Raw genomic sequence first — 24,087 nt, 5'->3', positions numbered from 1 at the left:
TTACCTGATTCCAGAAAGTCGCTTCAGAGCATTGGAGTGGACTTAGAGTTGTCCAGGGTAACCCCTTCTTACCTCAGACTCAAGCTGCTGCTTGTGTCCCTTTAGCAAGTCATTTAGCAGGGTCTCCAACATTGGGTAAGCTTTCTTGTATCTTGTTTAAGCCTCAGCCTCTCCGAACTGCACTATAGCTAGGGCTGCGATTTGGAAGACTTGCTGTGCATGGAAACTGCTTCTTGAACATGAAGCTCTACTAGGATAACACTATACAACTTTTCCTTCACAAAAGTCACTATCCTAAATGTGTATGCTGACTAAATACAATTACAGTATTACTTTGTGGGTGCACATAATTACCGATACTACAGTAGACCTGTCAAACTCCTGTAACAATTGTGTGCATTCAGCAACTACCGACTAAGAAGTAGCCTTTTGAAAGTATACCTATGTGTGTTGGTGTATTGTGAGAAATATTTAACAGTGACTCTTGTGTAAATATAATACATCTATATTAATATAAATGTAAGTGAAAGTGTTTCTTTGATGTACATTTCTAGCTAGATTCCGTGTATTTACCTACAGCTCACATCTTCCTCTTAAGATATGCCTGACTGCTCTGCCGCTCTACCAAGGTCCTTGAGTAGTACAGACTGATTCTAAGAGTTGGATATACATGTCTTACCTCCATGTGGGACTTTAGGAAAACTCCCCTAACAATGTGGTACATCATATTTGCCATTTTTACCTCTGTGGTCATTGAATTCAGACTTTGGGTCGACAGGATCTAGTATTAAAACGGGCAGTTATTGCTTTTGTTCGTTCTTGGTTGAACGTGAATAAGATTTTGTTTGACTAAAACCGGTTGATGTGTGCGTTCATACTTGTATCAGTTCAAGTATTTATGATCACGCACTTCACTTAAGTAAAATCTGCATTCACGCACACTCGCTGATATTGAGCCATGAAATGATTTAGATTCTTCAATGATCGAGAAGCAAAGTTGTGCGCTTTAAACAAGTGTGTGTTGCACTCCATGTTCCTGGGTTTGCCGACAGAGGACTATGTTCGGCCTAGCCATAATTTTCCATGGCAAAACCCGCCTGTGTTTTGACGTTTTTACTGGTTTTGATTCATCTGGTTTCGAGCACAGGTTGGTCACCCAGTGTCCAAGGGCTTCTCCACAGTCATGATAGGAACGAAGGAGGATTCCACATCAAGGTTCCTTTGCGGGTTGAAACGTAACCCCATCATGCAGGTTTTGCTCCATTTGAAGTCAATAGTTATCTTTATCTCTTTTTAGATGGATTTCAAAATCGGCCGTTGTGGAAGGATTTTGGGAGGCAACCCTATTTATGGTAAACTAGGAAGACACTAGGTTAGCCAATGCCCTATCAAGGTAAGGTAGGCAACAGTAAAAGCATAGTCTCAGGAAAAGTGTGATGGTGGTCTGGGGCTTTGAATCCGCACATAGCAACAGTTCTAATTCAAGTTAGACAGGAAAATATTTAAATTCAATTATTTGTTAGGCCTTTCGTTACACACTAGACATAAAAATCACAGGTCAGGATTGTTATACAAAACCATACAGAACACATTTATACATTCACTGATGACTAGAGATGAATATGAATTAATTGCCGGTGTTCAACAGGTGAGTAGTCGAATGCAAGGCAAAGGGGTAAAATTAGTCTGAATAAGCACAGCGTCCCTCAATCTTATGAAGTCCATCCGTAAGATGTAACTTTTGGGCACAATGCCCATCGGGTGGTAGAGGCGACATCCGAAGGCTCAATCCACGTATCCTTGAGCAGTGATTAAGCCTGTTTGTTCCCACCAGTCCAAGGATCGAAGCACCAACAAGGTGTTCTGATATCAGTCAGAGGAGCAGGACTTCACCGGGTCAATCACTTGAGTTGATGCTGAGCATCTGCAGGTGTCGGCCTCGGGTCTTCAACGGGCTGCTATTCTTCGTAGAAGTTTTGGCTCCAACAGTGATCTGAAAAACAGTTGAAGGAGTCCTCCTTTTATCCAAGATTCAGACTAGGAGCAAGCCTATCAATGGTAAGGATCTGTACCATTGAATCAGGCCGGGGTTATCCAATACTTCTCTCTCTCTCTCTCTCTCTCTCTCTCTCTCTCTCTCTCTCTCTCTCTCTCTCTCTCTCTCTCTCTCTCTCTCTCTCTCTCTCTCTCTCTCTCTCTCTCTCTCTCTCTCTCTCTCTCTCTCTCGGCACGGCAGCCATCTTAGGTTACAATCCACCTGTATTAGTAATTTGCGGAAAATGCAAAAGTGCACGAGTAAAATAGCACAAAACCGGTAGAAATCATACAATTGCCACCAACTTATCTTAAACATCATTCTAATAAAAGTTATAAGGATACAAAGAATCATAATAGCACTTCACTGTAAGGTGATGTGTGCAGTTGTAAAAATACAGGAACTCATTGAGCGAGACATAGTCTTGGGGACTAGTCGGTTTCCCCACAAGAATGAGCAAAACAGCCAAAGGCACTAAAGCAGAAGGCTTTATTAACATCTAGTTAGTTAGGTCAGGTTTAAAAACAACGAAAATGGATGGGGTTCCATAGCAATCTATGGAGGGAAAGGTGCAAAAAGAAAATCTGTCCTAGCAATCTCCACGGAGCCTTATCTAAAATGAATGCACATTTGCTCTTTCTGTTTTTGTTTGCCTGCTGTGGCAGCTGTTGCTCAGGCAAGTCTTGATAACACATTTTCTTTGTAGGTGCGCTGGGCAGACCTCGAAGAGAAGAAGGATGCCGACCGGAAGAGAGCCATAGGCTTTGTGGTTGGTCAGACAGATTGGGAGAAGATCACAGATGAAAGTGGTCACCTCGCACAGAGAGCCCTTAACCGCACCAAATATATTTGAGTTGTAAATATTTGTTGGTTTCTGTAGATCATGAAGGTAAGTGTTTTTGCTCAATTTCTTTTTTTTTGCCCACCTATCGGGTCTGCAGATGGCATTTTAGGAGCATCTTAAAGCAGATCATTCAGAGAATGGGGGTAACGTTTTATGACTATTGGTACTTTTTCCAGTTCAGATTTTGAAGTTACATATATAAAACTTTCATAGCCTAACATATGCCAATGAATTATGAGCTTTTAAAAAAAGAAAATTGTCTGACATATTGTATGGTTCTTTTGAATGATGTGATTTCTATGGAACATGCTCTGTACCTTTGCAGTTGCTCAACATTTTCTTGACATTTTAACCTTGGATGATTTACTGGCTACGCAAAACTATTTTGAATTTTAAATTAAATTATAATAATTTGAAGCAACCTGTCCAGTAATAATGTGATGTATAAAACAATATAATAGTCCCTCCTAATTCATAGGAATTATTATGATATATTTTATTTATATCGCGCTCATACACAAGTGTTTCAGAGCGCGAGCAGGCAAAGGGAGGGGAACAGCGGAGAACAAAAACAACCGTCTTACTAGGCAGAGTGAAATTAAGAACGCGCAAGTGCACGGGAAAGGGAAAAGGGGGAAAGTGCGGCACAGAGTAGAGAACAGAATAAATAAGTAAAATAAATGAATATATGTGGTGATGCAGCCACCAAATGGCAAGTGCTGGGTTAAGCAGATAGGGTATATCTGATAAGTGCAAAAGAGAAGTGGGTTGGGGGCTGCAGGGGTACAGATACAGAACTCAGTGCCAGGGGAGGCCCAGAGGCATTACAGGAGAGTGGCATGGTGAGCAGGTACCTGGGCCTGAAGGACAGAGGGTGGCCAGGTGCACAGTGCCGGGAAGAAAAACAGCTCAGCTGGGGAGAAGAGGGGCAAAGGCGGAAGCGAAGAGGAAGGTCTTGAGGTGGTTCCGGAACCGGAGATGGTTCTCCTCAAGTTGCAAGGTGGCCGGGAGGCTGTTCCAAAGGGAGGTCACAGCCGAAAACGGAGATCTACCCCCAGCTAGTGTTATAACAATTCATTGTTATTGAGTCCTGCTGTTTAATTGTATTGATTCCCTGCGTGTGGGATACACTCTTGCAGTCAGGGCTTATCAAGAGTCTTCTCCTGAAATAATATTGGTGGGGGGGGGATTTGGGGATTTTTAATTTGGAATATGTTTACCAATTGAAGGATGTATAGTATTGTCCCTGATCTGTAGGAGGGAAGTCTGCTGTGTATTTAGCTAAGAAGGCGTGGTCTGTGAATTGATGTTTGTTATGCCAAATAGGGAGATGTGAAAATGGCTCTTACACAACTGTCAAGTTGTTGTATGCAATTCTTAATTTTAAAAACATGTTATGAAAGAAACTTCTCCTGAACACACGGTACGCATCCCTGAATACCATCAAGACCTAATATATTCAGGTGCATTAAACAAGCCTTAAAGTCTTCAATTTTTAACATTTCCATAAGGTTTAGTTCTTCATATTCGCACAACACCCTGAGTTTGTTTCCTGGGGCAGAACCTGGTGCATGCATTTTTTTGTTCCTTGAAGTACTTATCCCTGCTTCTTCACTGTGTTTTATAAGGAACATTGATCTCTTGAACATGGATAGCCTACCTCACAAACTATGCTTTCTCGCCAGTTTTCAAGGCAAATGGCTGTACACAAAAGTTACTTATGTAAGCCAGATGTATAAACACATACTGATTAAGTGTAATACCAGTTCCATATTTTGTGTGATATTTGTACAGCACCTTTTTTTCATTGCCATGTCTTTGATGCCTTTTGAATTGTTTGGGATCTTGGCAGACTAATGTGAGGGATCCAAAATTAAAGCCAGACAGAAAGTTATCGTGTTTTTGGTTAAAGACTTATTCATTAACATAAACGGGGAAAATGCCCCTCATAAATTGGGGAAAATGCCTCTCTGAACCTTTGTAAGAGTAATTACCCTACTTAACCAAATACTAAGGATCTGTCTGTGTCCGTGTTAGTACCCTTTGGGAGACTACAGCAACCTTGTCCTTCTGGCAATAGGAACCCAACCTTGGGTATAAGTCTATACTACACAGGTTGGTACTGTGACTGAGCAGACAGGCTTATCTCAAGAGGGGTCAATGTGAGCAGTAGGGTTTTTACAAAAAGATTCACACTGACAAGTGTTCAAATAAACTCTTACACTCATGGTTTCTTGATTAAACAGTTGAATAAGCCTTCAGAAGGGAGCAGTACATAAGTAACACAAAAATACACTTCAAAATACACACTCTTTAGTTTCTCTAAATCAGCAAGTACCCATTTGGGATGGCACACAGATGGTTCCTACACCCTGAGATGACTTAAATAACTAGGACACTGTGGAGATTAATATTTCACTTGTACATTTAGAGCAATTCTGAGTTAGGTGTCAAAAAAAGGGTTTGGGAATAAAACTAAGGTTTAACAAATATTCTGAAGCAGGTAAGTACTTTTGAACCCCCAATGCAAAGTAAATTAACCCTTTCCTGGAGGAAATTTAAAGCGCAAAGCCAGAGGTAAGAGTCTTTCGGGGAGCCGGGCCAGCCAATGTTCAATTAACAAAAGTCTAGGTGAGCTGAAGCACTTCTTGCAGGAAAGTAAAAGTCTTGCACAATGTTTTAGAAGTCTTTTTAGAAAGAATAGACTCACTGCAGTGCCACAAGCTGGGAGGCTTGTGAGGTTCAAAGCTGCAAGCAACTCATACAAGTCTCAACGGAGAACTAGCAAAGCTACACAACAAGTTTTACAGTACCTTTTGGTTAGAAGAAATTGGTTCCAGCTGGCTTCTGTTCCTGTGAAGGTCTGCAGCTCCTGTTCTTCCTGGGCATCAGTCGTGGGGACAAGAGGGAGGACATCTGCAGACTCCTGCACTACAAATCGAAGGTTGGCGGCAGCAATGGGCACATTTCAGATTGTTAGGCAGAATTGCAAGCAGTATCCTTTTGGGACCACCACACACAATTAGGACTACAGGTGTAAGCAAGACCAACCTTTTGTATAAGTCCGTACCACACAGTTTGTTTGTAGCGAGCTGAGCAGCCAGGCTTATCTCAAGAGTGAATGTGAGCAGTACAAGTAGTTACACAAAGGACTTTCACAGTGGTTCAAGTAGACACTTATAGTCAAGGTTTCTTGGTAAAACACTTATTAATTTATTTACACAATCATTTATAAAACATTTCACTAGCAGAAGACAACTTAATATTATAGACCAATACACTTCAATACAAAACTCTAAGATTTTGAGGCGGCTCCCTTGAAAATAAGTAAGTAGAATAGATTATATATACTTTCCAGGCAGTGACAATAGTTGTTCACCAGAATAGTTCAATTCAAGTCAATAGGCCAGGCCAAAGTCAATGGGCTACTGTTTTGGATAGGAAAGAGCAGTTCTAGTATCAAGCGGTACAGTCTTTGCAAATGTTCTCAGAAGTAGTGTAGGCGAAAAAGAATCATTTGTGGGGGTCGCAAGCTGATTAGGCCTGCAAGTTGGGAAAGTTTCACAAACTTTCTCAGCGAGAGTGGCGTGTTCTCAATCGGGTTGGCACAGTACCTTTTTGTGAAGAAAACAAATGTTGCTGAAGTCGTGGTTCCTGGCAGTTCCTGCATGTCTCGCTGTTCCTGAGCCTCATTCGTGGGGACAAGAGGGAGGACGTCGGGGGACTCCTGCACTGCACGAGATCGTTGAAGAAAGCAAACAAAATGGAGTCACTTCAGGTCCAGTATCTGTAGATTCAATAACATGAACTGGTGTCTCTCTCCCTGGTTAAACCTAACCAGCTTTGAGAAATGGTATCCAGGTGTCTTACGAGTTGATTGGTCCCACCAACTCAAAGGAATAAGCCGTCCTTGAAGGAGCTTCTCTGTCAAATGGAGTTTGGCAATTCGGACCTGCAGCAGGGCTTCACCGCGCAGTGGTTGCAGCAGCCGTCCTCTTCCAGCTCGTCTTCGGTTCTTTTGTTCCAGTGGGCGACTCTAACTTTCAGTCCTGGAGATTCGCCTTTTAAACAGTTTTCTCCCTTTCATTCCAGCCTAGCTGCAACTCACTCAGCAGAGTGGCTGTCTTTGTCGGACAGTCAGCCAGCCAATCACGCCAGAGCGCATTCGGGTCTCCTAGGAGACTAAGCACAGGGAGTTTCGGGCACCTCCCTCACTTCCTGCCCACCCCAGACACTCAGACGCCAGAGGCGGTCTTCAGTCCTGAAGCCCACCAAAGGCATAGAAACAAAGGGACCAAACCTGGTTTGGCGCGCAGAGATAAACACTAGAAGGACCTTTTGCAAAAAGAAATGGTGAAAACAGACTGGGACCTTTTTAACCCTTTAAGTGCCATGCCCCCCACCCACCTCAGTGGCAAGGCCCCTTTTTTTGGTGATTTCGGTATGTCACCATTCAATGTCTTGTAACTTTTTTTTCCCCACATATAGGCAGTCGTAATACCACCCAGGAATCGAAGGTTGCTGTAGGGGGGTGAGAGAAAATAACCAAAATGGGCGAACATTTAAATGATGTACAAAGAAGCCTGTGGTTTGTTCCTTGTAAGAGCTAGGAACAAATGGTTTGCTGTGCTGAATTCCCCAATTCCCCGGCTTTCAAGAACAGGTTGAGTGGAAACGAACATTTTCTTATTTTGATGTCGTTATTAACCGTTTTGTGAGAAGTAGGCGATTTTGGCCATTTTTGCCAATTGGACATGTGTGGACGTAATGGAAGAAAAGGGTCGGAAAGCCGAATTGGAGGACAGAAAGGCATACATTTCTGAAAAGAAGACAAAATTCCAAGTTTAGGAAGGGGTTATTTGCGCAGGTCAGGCAACAAATAGGTAGGGGAAAACTCCATAGTTTGGGGAAAAAGCGGGAAAATGACTGAAAAAAAGGTATGTGGTGGACATGGTTGGCTTGGTACGGCAATGGATTCTATGAATTTTGAGAAAAACACAAGGTTCACTTTGTCAGGGTTCTGGGTAATAAATTCTGGGCCCATTTGCGCAAGTCAGACCTCCAGTGGATTCCCATGGGTGTCCTCTTTTCAGAAATGCATGGGGTTCCCAGTTTTCCTTGGTGGCTTGGACACCCTAGGCCCATATCTGTATGGTGTGCGCTTCAGAAAAAATCCTGAAATTCAGCTGTCCGTAAAGACTTTGGGTTAGCCGTGTTTCAGGCTTTCCCCTTGGCGCCCAGGTAGGTGCACCCACACGTGAGGTACCGTTTTCACCGGGACACGTGTGGGGACGCGGGAAGGTAGGCCATGTGTTTGCGGCGTGTTTCGGTGGGTGGCCCGTAGCGAAATGTCTGAGAATTGTTTATTTCCAGCCAATTTCAGAGACATTTCCCTCTGTCCACTCACCGAAACATGTCGCCAACAACAGATGTCATACCTTCCCGCGTTCCCACAGGTGTCCCGATGAAAACGGTACCTCACATGTGTGGGTGCACCTACCTGGGCGCAAAATGAAAAGGCTAACCCACTGGTAACCCCAAGCCTTTCGGCACAGCACATTTTGTTCATGTGGCCAACCTACAGATTTGGGCCTAGGGTGTCGAAGCCAGCAAGGAAAACAGGGAACCCCATGCATTTCCCAAAAGAGGACACCCATGGGAATCCACAGAGGTCTGCCTCGCGTGCATCGCACCAGAATGTATTACCCACAATCCCTGGCAAAGTCCAAACTTTGTTGAAAAAAACACAATTTTCAGACATTTCACTCTGCTCACCCACAGAAATACACAGCCAACGCCACATGGCCTACCTTCCCGCGTTCTCACAGGTGTCCCAATGAAAAAGGTACCTCACTTGTGGGTGCAACTACCTGGCCGCAAAGGGGAAAGCTTAAAACACGGCTAACCCCCAAGTCTTTTCCGACAACTGAATTTCAGGGTTTTTTTTGAAGCGTACACCATACAGATATGGGCCTAGTGTGTTCAAGCCACGAAGGAAAACAAGGAGCCCCATGCATTTCTGAAAAGACACCAGTGGGAATCCAAAGATATCTGACTTGGCAAATCTCCCCAGAATGTATTACCCACAAGGCCAGCCAAAGACCCACATGGGAGAAGGGTGCCCAAGGCCAGGGACATTACTGCCGACTTTGCTGGAGCTCTGGCTGGCCTGCGTTACAGCTTCTCCCCACTAGGGAGTCCCAGTAGTGTGCCAATACCTCCCCGAAGTGAAAAGCTGTAATGCAGACCAGCCGCAACTCCAGGACGGTTGGAGGTGATGTCCCCAGCCTTGGACATCCATGTACCATGTGGGTGTACCATCCCCTAAGCACAGCGGCAGCTCCAGGGAGCCCCGGCATGTTCCCCAATCCTCCCCGGATGTGACATCTGTAACGTAGCACAGCCGGAGGTGCAGCCTGGGCTTGCAGACGGACAACCCACATGGGAGACATCCGCTCCCAGGGAAACGCCAATGTTCTGCTGGCATGGGGAGCAATTTGTGGCCTGCCCCTGCAATTGTGTCCCAGCCCACCAAAATATCTGCCCAGACGGCCCATTCCCACCCACACCACCAACAATCCAGCCCCAGTCTCACCCACCCCACTGACAGTGGGCCCTAACCATAGAATAATAAAAAAAAAAGTACACTCATAGCATTGCAGCTGCTCGCGTAGAAAAAGCTGTAAACGAAACAAAAAACATGTTGCCTACGGTCACCCTGGCAAAAACAAATCTACTTATACTTTCCAATCATGCCCCCCCTTTCAAGCCATCCCTGGTTGTCTACTGAACCTCACCCCTCCTCCCCCCCCCCCCCCCCAGTGAAAACACATTTGCCCCTTCCTAAGGGCAGAAATCTGCCCCCAGGGAGGGCTGCACGAGGTGCCCCCCCACACTCCATTTGGGGTGAGGGCAGAAGCCCGCCCCAAACGTCTGACAGGGCCCCCAATGGACGGGGCAATAGGGTTTGGGCACTCTGGGGGCAGATTGGCACACCAATGTGCCCATCTGTGCCAAAGGAAGTTTGGTAAACAAAGAAAAAAATTGAAAATGGTAGGCTGCACTTTAGTGGGGGAGGGGCTAAGGGACACCCTAAACCACCGTAGAATTTTGAAATGTAAAGGGGGACGAACTCTCCATCCCTGCCACAAATGGAGGGGCGGGCCAACTCATGTAGCGATCCCGGGGGGCAGATAAGTGGGGGGGGGGGGGGTGTCATGCACCCCTCCCTAGGGTCAGGTGTCCCTTCCTAGGAGCAGATATCTGCCCCCAGGGAGGGCTGCACGACATGGCACCCACTCCATTTTGGGTCGGGGAGGCAGAGGGCCACCACCCTTTCCCATTACAAAAATTCCCCGGCGCTTTGGGGTGCCCCACAACCCCCCTAAAATGCTGTCTACCATTTTCACTTTTTTGCTTTGTTTACCCAACTTCCCTTGGTGCAGATGGGCACAATAGTGTGCCATTCTGCCACCAGGGTGCCCTAAACCTACTGCCCCACCCATTTTGTGGAGGCCCTCTCACCTCCCCACCCCAAACGGAGGGACGGGGCTCCTCATGTAGGTCTCCCTGGGGCCCCGCTGAATGGCTGCATGAGGTGCCCCCCCATCCATTTGGGGTGGGGGGAGAGGGCCACCAATAAACGTGGAACATGCCCCCCAGTGGGTGGGGCAGTAAGGTGGGGGCAGATTGGCCCACCAATGTGCCCATCTGCGCCAAGCGAAGTTTGTTAAACAAAGAGAAAACTGAAAATGGTACACTACACTTTAGGGGGGGGGGGCTGAGGGGCACCCTAAACCTCTGGGCAATTGTCTAATGTAAAGGGGGGTGGCCCTCTGCTCCCCACACCAAATGCAAGGGGGGCATCTCAATCGACCCTCCCTGCGGGGGAATAAAAGGGGGCATCTCATGCAGCCCTTCCTGGGGTCAGATGCCCCTTCCTAGGAGCAGATAGCTGCCCCCAGGGAGGGCTGTATAGCATGACCCCCAGAATCCTTATGAGTGGCTTTTTTGGCTTACCCACGAGTCAGCTGCTCTTGCTAACTTTTTGGGATCCATTTCTTTTGAGTCAGCCAAGTGCTGTCTCCGCTCAGCAGAGCAGGCATCAAAAATAGTTTCCAATAAAAACAGATTTCTCATTCCTTCAAAAGTGTTAACTCTGCAACCCTTGACTGACCCATTCCCCTGACTGAGCTGAACCCCCAGTCTGTTCCTCATGATGTCCAGTAGCCACACCGTCGCTGAGCCCGCTGTAGGAGCAGCAGCCTGCGCTGCCCCCGAGATGCAGAGAGGAAGAGGTAAGCTCCAGGCATAATATCAGCTGCCTCAGAGCCCTTGTTATCCTCACAGCACATCTTCGCCTCATCCGCTCTAAAATTGCTTTTATTGAAGAGCACCTGTCTGCTATACTCTACAAAGGCTGCTCACCATACTTACCTGCAGCCTCCAATCACATATTGCCCATGTGTTTGCATTCCACTCGAAATTCGTTTGTCAGGCAATTTAAAGATGGCCGCCATAATTTAAAGATGGCCGCCGCGCTTTGGTCCCCCCACGCCGGACCTTGTCGTGAATGCCTGCCTGACCTGCATCCTGCCTCCGGATTGGTGCTGACTGGCAACACATGGTGCCTCCAATCACCGGCAGGCTAGAGCCGGCCAATGAGGTAAGGCCCAGAGAGAAGGCCATCCCCCTGACTGAGCTGACCGAGCGCAGCCAGGCGACGTCCTTATGCCCAAAAACTTCTGCAATTCATCTTGCCTCTAGTGCCCCTCCGGCTAACTCAACCAGCAGTGCTTGACCTGCAATGGAAGGTAATCCACGCTACCTGCACCACCTTTAATGTACTTTATTGACTCTGAGATACAGCGCTCTCCTTACCGTCTATAATGCTCGCCCCCAGTTTGCTACCAACGTGCTCACCTGCAGCACCCCTGTTTAACACCTGCCACACTGCCTATGCTTTACCTGCTATGCTCCCTTATTGCGCCTGCCTCAGACTAATGTGCGTGATTCTTGAGTTAGTCTGCCTACCTCCTGCATTATCCAAACCTGCTGCGCACATATTCTGATCTGCTCCACATGTATGCTACATCGTTCTTCTGCCTGATAATGCTCGAGGTGCAATGCCTGTTTGACGTGCCACACTTTTGAATGGTGCCTTGTGTGCTCTGCACTGCTCCTTACTTGATGTAAGTGTAGTGTGCTTGCATAACCTAACCTGCTGTGCCTCACTACTGATTGGTGCCCCATGTAAGTTGCATTGCTCTTTGCCTGATATGCCCACATTTGCTGCAAGCCTGGTATCTGCTTTGCCTTTTGTACCTCTGCTATGAATGTGCCCACTCATTCACCCAGTACTGCCTAGACTGCCGCTTTGCTACAACTGTACCCTGTGACCTTTTTGAGACCCTTTTGGTCGCCTACCATGGCACCCTGTGACCTATCCGAGACCCTTTTGGTCGCCTTCCATTGCACCCTGTGACCTATCCGAGACCCTTTTGGTCGCCTTCCATTGCACCCTGTGACCTATCCGAGACCCTTTTGGTCGCCTCCCATTGCACCCTGTGACCTATCCGAGACCCCTTGGTAGCTTGCCACTGCATCCTGTTACCTATTTAAGATCCTTGGGTCACCTGCCTTGCACGTTGCTAACTACTCTAAGTCATGCATTTTAGTTCATATTGTGATTCTTGAATATCATGATCCATATCACTAGATGAGAACCCCTGGCTATAACTAGCCACCCGCAATCTATATTGCGACACCCTAGCCAGACATGCTAGCGAAGTAAGGGAAGTAACTTGAACCATTTAACTACTCTAACTACCATGTGTAGAAACCTGACCTCCCTGACCCTCCTAACTACAATCATGGCCTTTGCTACCTACAGCACTAGCCCCCCCCCCCTACAGACAGAAACCTGAGACTTGGGGCAAGACTACCTTGCATTTATGAACCCAAAAGAAATAGCGCAAACAATACTGTTAGATCCCCAACTATACAGACGCACTTCGATAAGCAATCTCAAGCCACGAAACCCTCAACTCCGACCCTGAATCCCACTCACTTTCATAAAAAGAAACACCTGAGTCGAAACAAGCACACAGATAAATCTGCAAGCTATCCTATTCCTAAGAATACTTTATCACTTACTGGATCCCTTAACGCCAGATCCATGGTAGCCCATGCAACTGAAATTGCTGACATACTAAACAGCAGCATCGACCTCCTTGCCGTAACAGAAACTTGGCTCCATGAGGCAGCAGGACCCTCCCTGATGCTAGCCGTACCTGACAATTACCAGATCCACAGAGTAGATAGACCCAATGCTAAAGGTGGTGGCCTAGCCATCATCTCTAAAACTATTTTGCCTGATAATAAAAATGCCCTCTCTATAACAGCTATCCTAAACGACCACGGCCTTGCTCAAAAAGTCCTCACCCACACACATGTTAAAGGTAGAACCCTTGACTGGGTATCTGAACTTAACTGCAACAGTCATTACTGACATCATCCCTCAACCATGTACCGACCACTATCTAATAAATTTCACTGCCACACTTGACCGCCTCAGCCCTAAAATTATCAAAATGATACCACCACTCCCCACCAGAAGAAAAAAGACATTACTACAGAAAAACTCATCCCCCTCCTCCTGCCTACTATCAATGGCCTGGAGCACAATACTGACCCAGACACCCAAGTAGACACCTTTAATAAAGCTATGTCTCATGCACTAGATCCTATAGGACCACCCAAACTACGCAAAGCTAAACAAGAAGCCCACCTTAATGCTTGGTTCACACCCCAACTTAAGGACCTTAGAAAGCAGAAACGAAAACTCCAAACTATCTGGCGCAATTCGCCTACTGACGACAACAAAGTTAACTTGACACAATTCACCAAATATTACAAGACAGAAATTATCAATACAAAAAAAAATGTATTCAATGACGGAATTACTAATGCCAAATCTTAATACCAAGGAACTTTTTGCCATCCTCTGGGAAATGGAATCCCCCATCCAACCAACTGACACGGTCCCCAAGGACAAGATATGGTGCACTAACATACAGAACACCCTATCGAATAAAATGTCCACCCTCCAGCTTAAAATAACTAATAAAAAGGACGCCCTCTCTCCTACTGTTCAACAAGCACCTCTAGTGACTGAACCTAATACTATCCCCCCTTTTAGCTTCAAACCTATCTCCATCATCGACACTGAAAAGGTTATCCTCACTGAAGCCTTCCAACTGTAAGGGCGACAGTTGCCCAGCTCAAATAATAAAGGACGCAGCCAGAGATTTAGCCCCGTTTATCTCGAAGCTCATTAACTCCTCTTTCAAATCCAACACAGTGCCAGCTAACCTAAAAGAATCCTGGGTCCTCCCCCTTAAGAAACAAACCCTTGATCCATCCATCCCAACTAATTATAGGCCTATCACCACTGTACCTTTCCTACTAAAAATCATCGATAGAGTAGCCTATCTCCAAATTCAAGATTACTTAGAAGCTAACCATTTACTAGGCTCGCGCCAATCGGGCTTCCGCCCTCTCCATGGCACTGAAACAGCCTTGATAGATCTTAAAACTAAAATTGACGAATTCCAGGATAGTGGGAAAACAGCGCTGCTACTCCTACTGGACTTGTCAGCAACTTTTGATTTGGTGGATCATGCAGTTTTATGCAACCAAATCAAGCTCGCTGCCAATTTCACAGTGGAAGCTATAGCATGGGTCCAATCCTTTCTAGCCAACTGGACCATGATTCTTTTCCACCTCTACCTGTGCCGATCCCATCCAAATTACATGTGGAGTCCCACAGGGCTCCTGTGTCTCACCCACTATGTAAAACATTTTCACCAAGCCATTGTTCGACAAGTTGGACAGACTGGGTGTCACCTACACAAATTATGCAGATGACACCCAGATCCTCATACCCCTTTCGGGCAACTATGAAGTGGACCTGGCTTTGGTGAATAAAATATACATCCTCATTCAGGCATGGATGGCCACCCATGGCTTCTGCCTGAACGACGATAAAACTGAAATCCTGCTCCTCAGATCAGACCATAACCTAACCAAACTCACCCCGGACTATTCCTCATTTAACATCGACAATAATACTATTAAGGTTATGCGAGAGGTTAAAACTCTAGGTTTTTACCTCGACTCAGCTCTCGCCCCTAAAAAGTAAGTGAACTCCCTCGCCTCTACAACCACTTACACGTGTAAACTCATCCGTGCTGCCAGACCATTCCTGTCCAGTGCCAGCTGCCTCACCTTGGCCAATGCCCTTGTCATGTCCAGACTGGACTATTGCAACGCCCTATACTTGGGTGCAAATAAGTCGGTCATTGACAAACTCCAGAGATTACAAAATAATGCCCTAAGAGCAGCTTTGAATATCCCACGTAGAGAGCAAATCTCCAAACACCGGACTGAGGGGCCCACTGGCTAAAGATAAAGGACAGAATCCTCCTTAAAACTATTTCTCACATCCAAATGCCTCAACAATAAAGCACCCCCTACCTAGCTGAAAGAATCAACTGGAGACCCTCAAACCGACTGACAAGATCTGCCAACACCTTCTTACTTGAAGTCCCAAGATTCAAATTTACCACAGCGGGTGGATCTAGCTTCCCTGTTAGAGCTGCACAATCATGGAACATACTCCCACCTGACTGATGTCCATTACCCTACACTAGAGTTAGATGTAACGCTCTCAATTGGCTGCACAACAATGTTATGTAACAATATTCACCCTTATCTAGCTGATCATGTTATACATATGTTAAGACGGTATTCTTCTACTCTTACCCATCTTGATCCTATATGTACTGTATCACTTGTATCATTTGTTGTAAGTTACCTCTGTTTTGTAATAGCCTGTGTCAGGCACTGTAACTAAGTTTCGAGTCTACTTGTATTGTTGCGGCCAGCTGCCCAAGGGCTTAGAGCACATTATCAAATAAACAAACAAACCATCTAAGTTCTTCAAACATTCACACACCCAGGTAGCCCATGGGGTACCCACATGCTTTTTGAGGGTCCTAAACCTCTTAAGGTACTGGGAAGGAGTTTTCCCAAATCTAGCTATCAAAGCTAGCTTCACATTTTCATACTCCAATCTTTCAAGTTCCCTCACCTCCATTACAGCGCCAGTTGCAACCTGGGGGAGCCTAGACAAAAGCCAAGCAATCAACTGATTCCATGTGAATCCCTGAATCCCATAGTTGTATTCAAAAGCAGCCAACCAATCTAAAATATTAAGTCTCGCCTCATACATACTCCCAGTTTCTTTAGGCATGCAAGGTCTCGTAGGACTGGAAGACCTAGACAACTCTGCGATAGAACCATTTTCAAGAGACAATGGGCCTCAATACGAGTCCGGCAGTAGCTGTGCCAGAAAGACCGGCAGGCTGCCGCCGGACCCATAATACCATTTCCCCTTTGTGATTGCCGGAATCACCGGGGCATTACAACCCCGGTGACCCGGTAATTCCGGAGGCGGAATTCTGTAAATCCCCATTCCCATGGAGTCCCATAGGACTCCATGGGGATGGGGACCATTGAAACAACGGTTCTGTCTATGACAGAGCCTGTGTTTCCATGTCCGCCTGCAGGCGGGTGGTGTTAAGCCCGCCAGGTCAGACCTGGTGGGAGTGACACCTCCCGCCTGCAGGACTCTGAATCAGCCGGTCTGGAAACAACTGTGGCAGTGGTTTTACCGCCACTGTTGTTTCCGGACCGGCAGGGTCGTAATGAGGCACAATGTCTTCATTTCAAGAGCAGGATGCATTTCTGTTTCTCAGAGTTTGATTTCTTGATGTTTACTTTCAGTTTGCATTTGGAGCCTTTTGAACTCTAACTCAAGTCTCATTTGTTCAAGAGAGACAAATTCTGGACTCCGTACTGGACCAGGTAGGGTCCCTGTGGCTGCAGGTTGAGGGCCTAAAGCAGGTAGAGGTGCAGTGGGGCTCACATCCTTAGACGACTGACTCTTCTAACTCATCAATAACATTAGGGTTAGACTCTGGATCATTATCATCCTCATCAACACTATCCACGTTTGCTGAGGTGTAGGGGTTTGTTTGCTGAGGGCCTAGGGGTTATAGCTCTACCTCCTAGTCTCTGATAATTCAACAATTTCTCAATTCATGTTTCTTGCCTTTAACAGAGAGAGACTTAACTTTACACATCATTCAGTTGCTCTACTGTTAGAATGATCAGGGCTTCCTGTTTGAAGTTATCCATATTTGGCATTATAAAACAATTGCTTTTCTCGTGGTGCTTAGCCTTGTGAAGGTTATTTGAACAAAAGTAAGAGCAGCACTCTCATTGCAACAACTATACTTTATCCTCACTGCTTGCCACCAGTGTTAGGCAGAATTGCATGCAGTACCCTCTGGGACCACCACATACAATTAGGACTAAAGGTGTAAGCCAAAACCAACCTTTGGTATAAGTCTGTACTACACAGTTTGTGGTAGCGAGCTGAGCAGCTAGGCTTATCTCAAGAGGGAACGTGAGCAGTACAAGTATGTTACACAGAGGTCTTACAATCACAGTGGTTCAAGTAGATACACTCAAGGTTTCTTGGTATAACACTTATTAGTTTATTACACAATCCTTTAGAAAACATTCACTAGAAGGAGGCATCTTAATATTATACACAAACACAATTCAATACCAAACAAATAAGTTTCTGAACAAATTAGGCTCCCCTGAAATAGGAGCAAAATTGCATTTCAGTTACTTTCAATGGGTGTAAAAAGGCGCAAGTTAGCAGAATAGATCACAAATACTTTCTTAGGCAGTGCAAATAGTTTTAGTTCACTAGAGGACTCGGTTCAGGTCAATAGGCCTAGGCCAAATTGGACTAGTAGTCTTGGATGGGAAAAAGCAGTTCTTGAAGTAAATGGTAAAGAATTTGCCTAAGTTCTCAGAAGTAGTTTGTACGAAAAAGAATCATATGTTGGGTCACAACCTGATAAGGCCTGCAAGTTGGGAAAGTTCTGCGAACTTTCACTGCAAAAGGTAAGTTCTCTCAATCGGGTTGGCACAGTACCTTAATATGAAGGGAAAAAAAGCAGCAGAAGAAGTTGGTGCCTGGCAGTTCCTGCAGATCTCACTGTTCCTGAGCCTCAGTCGTGGGGACAAGAGGGAGGGCGTTGGGTGACTCCTGCACGGGATCGTCGAAAAAAGTTGACAAAATTGAATCACTTCAGTTCGAGTAGCTGTAATTCAAGCACACAAGCTGGTGTTTTTCCCCCTGGTTAATCCTAACCAGCTCCGAGAATGGTATCCAGGTGGCTTACGAGTTGATTGGTCCCACCAACTCAAATGAAGAAGTCGTCCTTAAAGGGGCTTCTCTGTCGAGATGAACTTGGCAATTCAGGCCTGCAGCAGGGCTTCCCCAGGCAAACCAACGGTCCAGGAGTTGCAGCAGCCGTCCTCTTCAAGCTCGTCTTCGGTTCTTTCGTTCCAGTGGTCGACTCTGCTTTCCAGTCCACAAGACACTCCTTTTAAACAGTTTTCTCCTATTTATTCCAGCCTAGCTGCCACTCACCTAGCAAGTCAGCCAGCCAATCACGCCAGAGTGCATTTGGGTCTCCTAGGAGATAAAGCACAGGGAGTTTCGGGCACCTCCCTCACTTCCTGCCCACCCCAGACACTTGACGCCAGAGGCGGTCTTCAGTCCTGAAGCCCGCCAAACGCATAGAAACAAAGGGACCAAACCTGGTTTGGCATGCAGCGATAAACACTAGAAGGACCATTCCAAAAAGAAATGGTGAAAAAAGAAGACCCAGACTGGTTTAAACAAAGGGGCTTAAGGCGACATCTTGAAAAACATGGCGCCTGTGATTTTTAGCTACCGGTGTTCACGGTCGGAAAAAATCATAGTAGTTTGTTGTGAAACCACTGCCACCAGCCATTTCGATAGGAAAGGGTAGCATTTGACTGCCGCGTGAGTTTCTAGAGACGGGGGGATACTAGGTAACCCCTCCAGCACTCTATAGGAAAATAGTGTGTGCTGGGTCAAGGAATTTAACAAGTCTAGTAATTTCAATTTAACCTTACATTCTCTGAGAAACAGTAGTTTATCCCACAGAAGGTATTTAAACCTTTGGGAAGGCTAAATAAAATCCCTGTGTTACTGCACTGAGGGTGCTGTGTAACACAAATTTCAAAAAATGATGCATATGGAGTTGGTTAAAACTCCATAACCAAAGAAAGTCAACACCGAAAACAAACAGAATTAAAAAGTACAGCGTCCCAAAGTTCAGCAAAAGAGCTGCGGGTCTCGAAGGTAGAGAGGAATTAGCACATTTTGAGGATTCTCCCACCAAAGGCAAAATGAACAAAGAGACCAAACCTGGTTTGGTGCGCAGAGAAACTCTCTAAAAGGACCTTCCCACAAAGACCTGGCGAAAAAAGTCCGGGCACCATTTTAGCAAAGATGGCTGTATGCCATTTTGAAAAAGATGGCTCCAGCAGTTACTTTACCGGAGCCGCGAACGGTCGCCGTAAATGCAAACCAAGGTAGTTCAAAACAAATCCACTGCCACCAGTCAGTCAATTGAGGAAAGGGTAACATAAAAAATGTTACATGAGCATTTAGACACAGGGGATACCAAGTAACCCCTCCAGCAATCTATTGTAAGATAGGGTGTGCTGGGTCTAGCAAGTACAATGCTAAGTAAAGTCAATTTCACTTTACTGCTCTGGGAAACAGTAGTTGATCCCAGAGAAGGTATTTAAACCTTTGGAAGTCTGAAATACTTCTCTGTGCCACTGCAGTGCAGGTGCTTTGGGACACAATTGGAAAAGATGATGCCTATGGAGTTGGTTAGACTCCATAACCAAATGAAACAGTGTATAAAATCACATTAAAATACATGAGAGAGTGGGGGAAAGGGTCTCACTCTCTCCAGGTTTAAACATCAAGTCCTCAAAATCCAGCAAAGTTGCTGGGGGTCTCTAAGTTGAAAGAAATTAAGATATTTTTGAGAATTCTCCCTAACACTTATTCCACTTCTCATGTGACATTTTCATTTTATTTTTTTATTTTTCATTTACTTGTGTATATCGAGTTACTCGATTTTACAAGATTTAGCAGAATAGCAAAAGTGGGCTCTAGAAGACAGTCGTTCTTTGTTTTGTTCTGTTATTTTTTTTTTTGTTCTGATTTGTCGATTTGAGCTGTTTGACCTTTTGCGGGACTCGGACTTCTTCTCTTAAAAGATTTGGGTTTTTCATAAGGTCACTTCAAGGCGGCAAGGGGTTCTCTGTTGTTTGTTGCATTCTGACAGGGCCGCGTGTAGGATCTCTGCGGCGGCGATCGTCCAGGTGGTTTTGGTTCCGCTAATCAGTCGAGACCACCACACCTCTTCGAGGTCTGTGTGCGCAGCAAACGTCAGGCGCAGGTATGCCTTTCTGATCCCAATCGGCGCTGAGCACGATGTTAGTAAATGGCGCCTCGACTCAATTTGGGCGTGCTTTTTGTGCAGTCTGCAAGTGGTGGCCGATTGCCCTCTGACAGTCAGGATTTCGGTTGTGTGCAAAAGGTTCAGACGGGCCTTCAAAGATTTGTCGAAGTGGTCTTTCCGGAAATCTTTTGAGAAATTGCGGGACTTCGTTCAATTTTGTTATTTGAGCTGAGATGAGCCAGGAGCTTGTTTTCATTTCCTTTTTCAAGCGTTGTGATCCAGTCTAGCTCTGCTAGGTTTCTTTTAATTTTAATCGGGTTCGAGATTAGGTCTTCTTCAGAGCAGGCGATTGAGTCGAGCTGAACTCTTATCTGCGTTGCCCATTTTGTTAGCATCTTGCAGCTGCCGGCTTTCAGTTCTGCGTCAATCATTTTGTATAGTGGGAGGCCTTGAGGAAGGATTGTTTTCCTAAACAAGGAGATGCTGGTGAATTCGACTGTTGCTTTAAGGGAAGACGGACCGAGTTCTCTCCTAATTGCCGCCATTGACGTTGACTTAGGGAGGTTCATCACCGATCTCCAGAAAAACTCTCTGCTTTTAGCCAGAAAGCTTTCGGGATTGTTGGCATTGCATCGCTGCCGTATGTTAATGCTGGAACAACTTTGGCCTTGTAGAATTTGAGCATTGGGACTAAAGAGAAGCGTCTGAATTTATTTTCCAGAACGCGTGCCTGTGTTGTCAGCGAGCGAGTTTTCGCCCAAAGGTGGTTTTGCATGCTTAATTCTGTTCTGGTGTTGTCGACTATTACGCCTATGTACGTGATGTTTGATACTGTTTCACCCTGTACCTTTTCTAGGCTCCATTTGAAAGTGGTTGTTCTTTTCGCTTTCTTTTCCAAGATCAAGATCTTTGTGTTGCTCTTGTTGATCTCCAGGTTTGAAAGGCTGATGTAGTCTGCCAGCTGGTTCAGTTGTCTTTGTAGGCCTATCTGGGTCGGTCCAGCAGTGTGGTGTCATCTGCGTACATTAGGCGAGGCACCGGTTAGCCCCTTATTTTTAGAGGGAAGGATCTGAGGGTTGAGCTCGAGTCTTTGTAGTCGCCTAGAAAGGAGACAAATGGAGCAGGCGCCAGAGGCCACCCCTGCTTGACTCCTCTTCGAGTTGGTATCTCTGCTGATAGCAGGCCTTTTTTGTTGAGTTTTACTGTCATGGTTGTTTCCATGTGGAGGGCTCTGATTGTAGCAAGGATGTTTGCCGGGCAGTTCCAAGATTGAAGCTTGGCCCATAACAGCTCTCTGTCTACTAGGTCAAAGGCTTGTGTTAAGTCAGTGAATGCCAGGAACAGTCTAGTTGAACCTTCCAGGATTTTACTTTTAGCAATGCTTAGCAGCATGATGTTCACTGTTGTTGAATAATTATTTTTGTAACCCGCTTGGAAGGGATCCGCGCTTGGAGCTGTCAGTGCCCAGGCTTGGAATTTCTTTAATAGGAGCATCCCGTATATTTTCCCTATTGTATCAAAGGGGGCAATTGTCCGACAGTTTCTTGGGTCGGCTCTGTCTCCTTTTTTGTATATTGGGACCACTGTCAATGATGTCCACGATTTTGGGATCCCTCTCAAGGTCGGGCATCTGTTAAATACCATGCTGATGAAGGGCACCCATTGGTTTGGGAAATTTTTGAGGTAGACATTTGTCACTCCCTCTTATTCGGGAGCTCTTGAGGCTTTTAACTTGCTGATGATTGTAGCAATGTCCTCTTCGTTAGAAATGTTTGCCCAGGGTACTGCTGGAACTTCCTTGGTGGTTGCTCTTGAATTTTTGGGTTCTTTGAATAATGTTTCAAAGAGTAATTGCAATCTTTCTTCGCTGGCGCTGTTTGAAGGGAGCGTTTCTCCCCAGGCTCCCGAGGTTTTCATTAAGGCCCAACATTTTCTGGCGTTTTTTCTTGCCCCTTTTTTCAAGATTTCTTCTGAGTCTTTTTGCTAGAGGGATGCCCAATAGTATTTTATCCGCAGGTGTTGTATTTCTTGGATTCTTCAACAAGTTGGATTTGCATACTGGGAGAGTTGGACTGTCTGGCTGCCCTCTTAAGATTTCTTAGTGCAGCTCATTTAGTGACCACTTGCTTATCGTACTGGTGGGTCGCTGACTCTCGGGGGCTGTTCAGTCTTCGTGTCTTTTCTTCATATGTGCTCAGGAGCGGATGTTAGTCGATCACTGCTGTTGAGCCTTGGTTTGCTTGGATTTGACTTTGGTAGTTTTGTTTCAGTTGTTCCACTCTAGCGGCGGACAGTGTAAGTCTGTTGCCCTGGGCGTTACACTCAACCTTTTCCACCATTGATAGATTTGTGACACAGATGGAATTCCATGTGGCGCTTAAGAGGTTATGATCGCTGGCTGATGTTTGAGTTACTTCGAAGGTTGTAAATAGTTTCAGCATTTCTTCCGATGTGAAGATATAGTCGATTGTACCTTTGGAGTTTGCTCTCTCCCAGGTCGGAATTCTCCCCGGGTCCGGAAATGCAGAGTTGATGTTGTGGAAGTGACGCACGTCCATCAGTTCCTCCCAGAGCGCACCCCTTGATAAAGATGTTGATTGTTGGTTCCGTTTTCACAACCTGACTCAACTTTGGTATTTGGCTTTTAGGTTGCCGCAAATGATGACGTGGGCGATCTCTTTGTTGGCGAACGTGTTGTCGATTTCTTTTTCGATCGTCCCCAGAAATAATTGGTCTGTGATCGCTTGTGGATTCCAGTATGCGTTGATTATTGCTATTTCTATGTTCATTTTTTTGTTGAAATTGGGTCGAAGTTAGCCGAATTGGTTCGGACCGCCAGATGGTGTATCAGGGACGATAAGGTTTCTTGAATGCTGATCCCGTTCCCCGCTCTAACTGCTACTACAAGACATGGTGAGACATTGTGGGTTTCGTGGATTTGTCTTTGCGATTTTCGTTGGGCTCTTTGTCCCTTGCAACCAAATGGCTCTCCCATTCTGGGAGATTTTTTGATGGTGTGTGAGGCTTTTTGACCTTGTTGGGTCCTTTGTGGGTATTTTTTTTCTTTTTCTTGATGTAGCCTGTTACCTTTCTTCATAGTGTTTCTTTCCATGAGACTGTGCGTTGTGGTTTTGGGTGTTTGTTGGGACGTCAGTCCACTTAAAACCTCGTTGAAGTAGGTCCTCTTGTGCTTCTTTAAGTGGGGATCCGAGTTTATCTGACCTTATGTGCAGGTAGCATTTCGCTTTGGCTGCGTTGTGGTAGAGTTCAACTAGAGTTAGGTCGTCTGATGTCGGCTCTCTTAGCGGCTTTGTGTCTGAAAATGTTCAATATGGTTCCTCTGTTTAGTGTTATATCTTCGTGGTTTCTTGGTATTTGTTCTAATTTGGAAATTGTTGTACAGGTGTACTTTCTGTTCCTTCTTGCATTGGAAATTTTTGTGTGGCCTTGATGGTGTTTGATGCAGACGATCTCGTCCATACGATTCTTGTTGGCTAGACTTGTGGGAGGGTCTGATGGTTGAGTAGGGATTTTTGTTCTGTATAATCAATCTTTGGACTTCTGAATTTTCCTGGGGTTGTTCTTTTGCTATTCCCTCTGTTCTTTGTTTGTGGCATGACAATGAGTCGTGGTGTCTTGTGGCGCTTTTCTCTGTATTTGCTGGGGCTTCTCTGTGTGCATTGATTTGCTGTTTTGGAGTGGGGAATTCTTGCCGGAGTTGCTCTGGAGTTTTTTCTTAGCGCCTTACGGGGCGGGGGGGTTGTGCCCTA

General features: G+C 45.7%; 1 protein-coding gene across 6 annotated transcripts in view; it reads left to right on the top strand.

Annotated features, from left to right (window-relative positions):
- The window catches only part of YLPM1 (YLP motif containing 1), a 1,127,325-nt gene that overhangs the window by 1,095,859 nt on the left and 7,379 nt on the right, over positions 1-24,087 (top strand). For 2 of the 6 annotated variants that reach the window (XR_011283754.1, XR_011283752.1), the window contains exon 19: positions 2,742-2,879. The exons of 2 other annotated variants lie outside the window; for them this stretch is intronic. Coding sequence is in view for 2 of the 4 variants with exons in the window: in XM_069637605.1 (XP_069493706.1) it covers positions 2,742-2,888 (147 nt within the window). In the remaining 2 variants the exon portion in view is untranslated. Of the gene's footprint in view, positions 1-2,741; positions 2,925-24,087 lie in introns of those variants that run through there. 2 more of the 6 variants (XM_069637605.1, XM_069637607.1) reach the window with 1 other exon arrangement.

This window comes from Ambystoma mexicanum, chromosome 14, assembly GCF_040938575.1.
Source record: "Ambystoma mexicanum isolate Mex_15411 chromosome 14, UKY_AmexF1_1, whole genome shotgun sequence".
In the NCBI taxonomy this organism is placed as follows: Eukaryota; Metazoa; Chordata; class Amphibia; order Caudata; family Ambystomatidae; genus Ambystoma; species Ambystoma mexicanum.
Note: the sequence above shows the minus strand (reverse complement) of the source record. Positions and strands in the feature narration are given on the sequence as shown.